The sequence below is a fragment of the Rhincodon typus genome, unplaced genomic scaffold (assembly GCF_021869965.1).
Source record: "Rhincodon typus isolate 14 unplaced genomic scaffold, sRhiTyp1.1 hic_rhity00012435, whole genome shotgun sequence".
NCBI classification, from domain to species: Eukaryota; Metazoa; Chordata; class Chondrichthyes; order Orectolobiformes; family Rhincodontidae; genus Rhincodon; species Rhincodon typus.
In genome coordinates, this window is record NW_025978073.1 from 1 (window position 1) to 6663 (window position 6663).

The following is a 6663-nucleotide window of genomic DNA, read 5'->3' on the forward strand; positions in this document are numbered from 1 at the left end:
GATTGGATTGATCTTTCTTGGGGTTTCCATTTATGGATGGCTACCTCCAAGAACAGGCTGGAAACTGCCTCCTCAGCGACAAGTATTACAGAAGGCAGAGCAAAGCTGACTTGCACACAGGTGTCAAGTTAATCCATTTAACTGGAAACAAACCCCATAATAATTTACACCCCAGATACTTCAACATCACGAGCAAATGACATTGGTACCCAAGACAAGTAGCACAAGTGACGTTTGCTCCAAAACACAAACTTACATGGACCTTGACCAGAGAGTGCAGGGCAGATTCCATTATCACCTTCAATACACCAGATAATTCATCAGGAACTCACATGAGGGTCCATGTTGCCAGAGGCGAGTTTGTGCAGATCCAGCAGACTCTGGTTCACATCCTTCTCCATCTGCAGAGCTCTCTGCATTGCCCCCAGACCACTGTCCCACTCATCCTGCTCTGCCTTCTGGAGGGAGGGAAGGAAGAAAGAGGGAGATGCTTCAGTAATGTGAAAAACGAAGGGAAGTTCAATGCAGTGAGAGGAGATTGTAACTCGGATCTAGTGTGCGCCATGTAGCATTTTGGCATTACCCCAGCAAATTCAAACTTCAAATCCATGTCTAGTTCAGGTAGTTGTAATGTAGGAGGATACACCAACCTTGACATCCTGCAGGAGGACTCGGCCACCACGTTTATTCTGGAATGCCATCAGTTTCTTAGCATGTTCCCGTTCCTCGTGGGACTCCTCCTTGAAGAACTCAGCAAAGTGACGCAGAGCAACATCATCCCGGTCAAAGTAAAAGGACTGTGGGAGAAGAGGAGAAAGGGACAGAGTCAGACAAGCTCCAGATCTCATCCAGACAGAACTTCAGCAAAAGACTGTAGTTTTTTCAGACTAGACAGAATGAAGTGTACACATCCTGAATGTCAAGACAATGGGCTGGGTGTACAGTTCAGAACTAGAGATCATAGTTTAGGAATAGAAAAGATAGTTCTTGACTGACTGATGAGATGCTTCATTTGGTTTTCAAACTCAATCCGAGATGAGGAGGTTGTTGACTAATATCAGAAGTGGATACTGAGGCAGAGTTACTGGTTATCAGGATAAGTGTAGAATGCAAACAAAACAACCATGATCTTACTAAGAGTAGTGAGCAGGTCTACCGGGGGCCATGTGACATCTGTCAACTCACGTGAGCAAAGGAGATCACTTCTCCCTGGACTCAACATCTTCTCCAAATGTGACCCCCACTTTTACATGGCCAAAGTAGTCACAACCCATTAGACCTGTGTGTATTAGAGTAGGAGCTAATGAGTTGCAACTTGCACCAAACACCTCAATAGCCATTACTTCCTCAATCTCACGAGGAGAGTCAAAAGACCAAAATCCATTTTAACGAGGAGCCTAGATTTATTTCAGTACTCAACCCAAGCAATATAATCAGAGACCCTTTCACCAAAAACCTTAAAGTAATAACTTACTATCAGTTGAGAGAAAATCCCATGTCATTGAAGTAATAACATCAAATGTCAACATTGAAGGACCTAGTGTTAAGCCAACACAGCAGGATTATATTCCTTCAGAAACAGGCAGGAGGACTGAAATAGTGACTGCTTCACTAGTGATTCACCCAATTCACTTCACCTGAAGTGGAATAGAAATTGAGCAGGTTTATGCATCATGAAAATGATCATCCAAGAAGCAACAAGGAACCTTGGATTTTATTCCAATATAAAACACTTGAGTAAAACCCAAGAAAGAGAATACACAGTAGTTAGTCTCTTAACAAAAAATTCCTTCATAAGTTAAGTGGATAGGAGGTTTGTAGAGGGAAGAAACATTCAAAAAAGTCAACTCATTGGAGTTTCTTTTTAAGCCATCCATCCCAGATATAATTAAAAGGACAACTATAAAACAGAGGACATGGACATCACTGACATATTGCCCACCCCGAATTGCCCTTGGTTGTGTGGTGGGGGATGGTGAACAAAAGAAAGTAACAAGAAAGAGTGAACTCTCAAGGCTCACCATGGAGAGGTAAACATAAGAGGAATAGAGCTCCAGGTTGATCTGCTTGTTAACAGCAGCTTCACAGTCCTCACGGTAGTTCTGACGCACTTGGGAGGCCATCTTCACTGTACCTACTCACTATTGCCTAGACCACTCAAAAAATAAACCTCTCAACCACAAACTCTTGTATTTATACTCCTGGGGACATCCTGCACTCAACCAGTGAATGACATTACCAATCATTACTGACAATTCCTAACATCCAATCAGGAATGTCCCATCAATCTCGGCACCAATGAAAAGGGAAAGGGTGTTATGGGGACAATGCTGAGACCCAGAGCCAATCAGAGATTTGGAATACAGAGGTTTGGCAAATTATTCTTGATGATGCAAGTGCTTTTGGAGTGATAGTTTGTCAACGCAGGCCAAGCTCGCTGGTCATTTGTAAATAGATATGTGTAGTGGCAGTGTCCATACCTCTGGATCTGAGGACACTAGTGTCAGGTGCCACTGTCTCCTGAACATGTTGCTCAAAAAGTGTCTATTCTAGGTCAGGAATGAAGTGATTAAAAAATGATACCTTTAGTGAAGCACTTTTCCCCCATCTGACCAAAGATGGTTCTTTTGCCTCAAGTGTTTCACTGATACCCCAAGTGTTTACAACTAGTTTCATTCCAGAAGATCTGAAAGAGACTGGAGGGGCAGGTTTTTCACGCAGAGGGTGGTGCATGTTTGGAATGAACTGCCAGAGGACGTGGTAAAGACATTTAAAAGCAATTGGGACAGGAACATGAATAGGAAGGGTTTAGCAGGTGTGACGAAACAATGGCTTTAAGAGGTGTATTTTGACTTTAGTTTCAAATGAAGAAAGTTGGAGACAGAGGTGGAGAGCACTCCACTCAAAGTCAATAAAGTAACCAGCTTGTGAGGCATTGAGGTTTTTTATTGCAGTTGGAACAATAGAAGCAACCTGAGTTGAGTTGCTTGAGGGTGTGGTTAAGTGGGGAGTTGTGGGCGGGTGGTTTAGGCATGGGGAAGTGGGTGAGTGGTTGGTCAAGCTCCCAATGAACCAGGATTTTTAGTTTTAGCTTTCAGCAGTTGCTGAGGTTTTCGAGCTGGCCGTGGGAGCTCTTATTCCTCTCTCTGTTACAGCTACAAGCTGGGAATTCTCCTCCGACTGTTCAAATTGCATGTGAGACAATCTATTTCACTGAATCTGCCTTTGCCAAGGGTGTGTTTATAGTATGTCACTATGTTGGAACAGTTAATTAATAATAGTTAATGTATCTACTATTTTGTTCAGCATTTTGAAAAGTAAGCCAATACTTTCCTTTCTGTTTTGTCTGTACTTCAACTGTACGATAAAAATAAAGTGTGCTTTGCTTGAAGTTAATAGTTTGATCAAACAAATTTCATCTGGAGCACAATGCCTGTCACTTGCGTTTAAAACAAGAAAAAAAATGACACTCTTAATGTATTTGGAGGAGGTTTGGGCTGGCCCTCCACAAGAGATATGAGCCACATGCAGACAAATGGGACTAGTTCAGTTTGAGATACCTTCTTAGGATGGATGAGTTGGACCGAAGGGTTTGTTTCTGTACTGTTTCACACTGTAGCTCTAAGCAGTTTGGTCCTGGAATAGGTGATGAGTTGTGTTTTTGGATTTAACTCTTTGGGTTTGACGGGCCAGATCGGGCAACTAGTGATTGACATCAGGATCGACCGATCCCCATCCACACACAGCCCTCTCGGGGCAGACACCATCAACGGATACAATTGACCTGCCCGAACTGAAAATGTATCTGGAGATTGACAGATGTCTTGGTCAAAATGGACCTGAGATGCAGGGAATGTCCATCAGTCACAAAGGACTTTGTCCAAACTAATGTACATCACATGGTCACTCATTAGTCACCAGAGAGTTTGATGAATATCTGTGGTGACTGGCTCTGTGGGAATAGGTGGTGTTCCTGGCTTCCTCCCTGGTTGTCTGTGTAACATAAACCACAGATACTCATGTTTTTCTCGAGTCCATATCCAAATAAATACACTGCAGGAAATTTATAATACAATGTTGAAGTACACTCTGACTGGTTAATAGTCTTGCCTCACGTTTTTGCAGATAACTCCTGAGTGGTTGCAAATTTCAGAACATGTGGGCAGAGAAAGTTAAAGAAATTGAGACACCTTTGTAGGTAATTTCTAACTGGTGTCGGCATCTTATGTATATGTTTTGTTATGGTAGAATGAAGTTCAATACCATCCAATGAGTAGATTCAATGGAATAAATTGATTTGGGTCAAATCTATTTGATCTTTTGTACTGTTGAAAACAAGACCATAATTCCTTTCCACTGTCATGAGTTGAAGAAGTTTAATGTTTTGCTCAAGTGTAGTTCTTCTGCGAATGGTATCTACAAGACGCAGATATCTTGGCATGTTCTCAATGATGCTGTCCTTCTGTTGTTGGAATCTATCCTGGCTGACATACTGTTCCAAGCTTCTTTGGCATTGTTTCTTTCTTAGTCCTTCTTCACATGCTGTCGTGTTACAACTTTTGCTTCTCTGGGCTATTGAACTTCCAACAGATTTGAACCCAATCTGCTCTCGTAGAACACAACTTGGATGTTTCTTGAAAGGATGGACAGTGCTTTGGTGGGTGAGATGAGCCACATTCTGATTCAAGGATTGGAATAGTTGTTCCATAGTCAAGCACTGGCAGATGCTACTGGCTTGTAGTCATTGTTTTGAACTTGCTTCCTTTACCCAGCTGGGCATCAAGGGAACATTCTTTGTGTTTGTTTAGAAGGGTTCTTCGCACGGAAACGATGGATGTACAGATGACACCGAGTTCATAAGCTTTCCACATAGATTGGCTCCAGTGAAATCACTTCATACCTTTGCTTCTACATCTACCTATGAAATGATCAGACACTTCCTCTGGCCGTTGGCAGTACAACATGAACTCAAGCTGTGTCTCCCAAAATGGAGCATCTAAAATCTGAATGTCAGCAGAACCCTTACCATCATCATCATCATCAGAAATGCCAGAGAATGTTATTATTTCCTATCTCTGCCATGCCCAATGCTAGAACAAGTTTTGCTCCCTGCTATTCCTGCTCAGTTAGTAGGTGATCTTGAAATTAAAAAAAAATAAAAATTGCCTTACAAGACCTGACCCTGACAGAATGGCAGTGGTCTGCTCATCCTTGGTTATGGATTTGATTTCCATCATTTTGGTTTTGAGGGAGACATTTTGATATTTCTGTTGGCATCTCTACTGTTTTGTTAGTTGTCTGTCACAGCCCTTTGACCAATTGCATTGTAGGATGGGTTTTATTGCTTGCAGGTGACAACCGTGTGGAAAAGGGCATTTATATTGTAATAGTTTAGGTCCCCCTCCTTGAGTTGTTGAACTTTATGAAGAGCATACATTGTTTGGTTCAACCACAAACATGTTAGAATAAACCTTCTGATGCACTGATAATACCTCAGTTGGAATAAGCTTCAGCATTGAGACTGACCATTTCCCGAAATTCATCTGTGCCCACCAGATAGCCAAAACTGGTCTGTTCCTGTTTGGCTATAGCCCTCTGAACCCTTCCTATTCATGTAGCCAGCCTGGTGCCTTCTATATGTTGTAGCTGGACCAGCCTCCAACAGCAGCTCATTCCAGATTCACCACCCTGTGTGGGAAAGCTGCCGAGGTGCTGTTTTAAAATCTCTCTCCTCATCTTTCAACTATGCCCTCTGCTTTCCCCAACTCTAGGAATAATATCTTTGGCTTGTCACTCTGTCCATGCCCCTCATTATTTTACATTCTCATGTCTCCCCTCAGCCTCCGACAGTCCAAGGTGGCTAGCCACAGCTTGCTCTGCCTCCTTGCATTTCTTTTTCCTGAACCTTGAGCTTTCAGCAGAAAAGCACTCCTGCAGCAGGGAGATGATCACCGAATGCAGTATTCCAAAAGGTGACCTCACCACTGCCCTACACAGCTGTAACATGGCATCCCAAATCCTATACTGAATACACTGAGTAATGAAGGGAAGTATCCCAAATGTTTTCTTCCACACCTTCAAGGAACTGTTTACCTGCACCCCAGGCCTTCATTTGTCAATGCTCCCCAGGAGCCTAACCATTAGTGAAAGTTGACAAACCAGTACAGTTCAAATCAGGGGGTGTGTCAGATTTGCTCTCCCGAGTATGTACACTTAGCATGATGTGCTTGAAAAGCCCCTGGTGGAGCAGTGCTAGTGTCCCTACCCCTTGTCAGGGAGCCATGGGTTCAAGCCCCACCTGCTCCATTTGAATGCACTACTGAACAGCTTGAAGAAAACACAATTAACATGGAAATCAAGTTTCCACAAGCACAACCTTGAAGAGTTATTCTATTCAGACCCAGAAGTGCCTGGATTTGTTGGTAATGCTTAATTGACTGTAATGCCAGCTTGCACAGTATCCCTTCTTTTTCCCCCCAGTGGCTTCCACCTTTCTGCTCAGTTGGTCCTTTTGACCAGGATAGGTCCATGAGCCATTCCTGACCCTTCACTGTTCCTGGGTCAGTGCTGTTTCCTTCCTTTAAGGGTATGGAGTGTAAACTCACAAAATAGTAGAGTGGCTCAAGGCAGCAGCTCACCATCTCAAAGGCGACTAGTTCCAGG

At 43.0% G+C, this 6663-nt stretch overlaps 1 protein-coding gene across 1 annotated transcript; it reads right to left on the reverse strand.

The window, feature by feature from the left end:
* Nucleotides 1-332: 332 nt before the first annotated feature.
* Nucleotides 333-2143, reverse strand: LOC109938393 (ferritin heavy chain B-like; the record flags this gene model as incomplete). The annotated part of the gene is made up of 3 exons (XM_048594659.1): nucleotides 2022-2143; nucleotides 651-797; nucleotides 333-458 (listed from the first exon to the last, which is right to left on the reverse strand). Coding segments are annotated over exons 1-3 (375 nt in total), but the record flags the coding sequence as incomplete, so codon positions are not given.
* Nucleotides 2144-6663: the final 4520 nt, after the last annotated feature.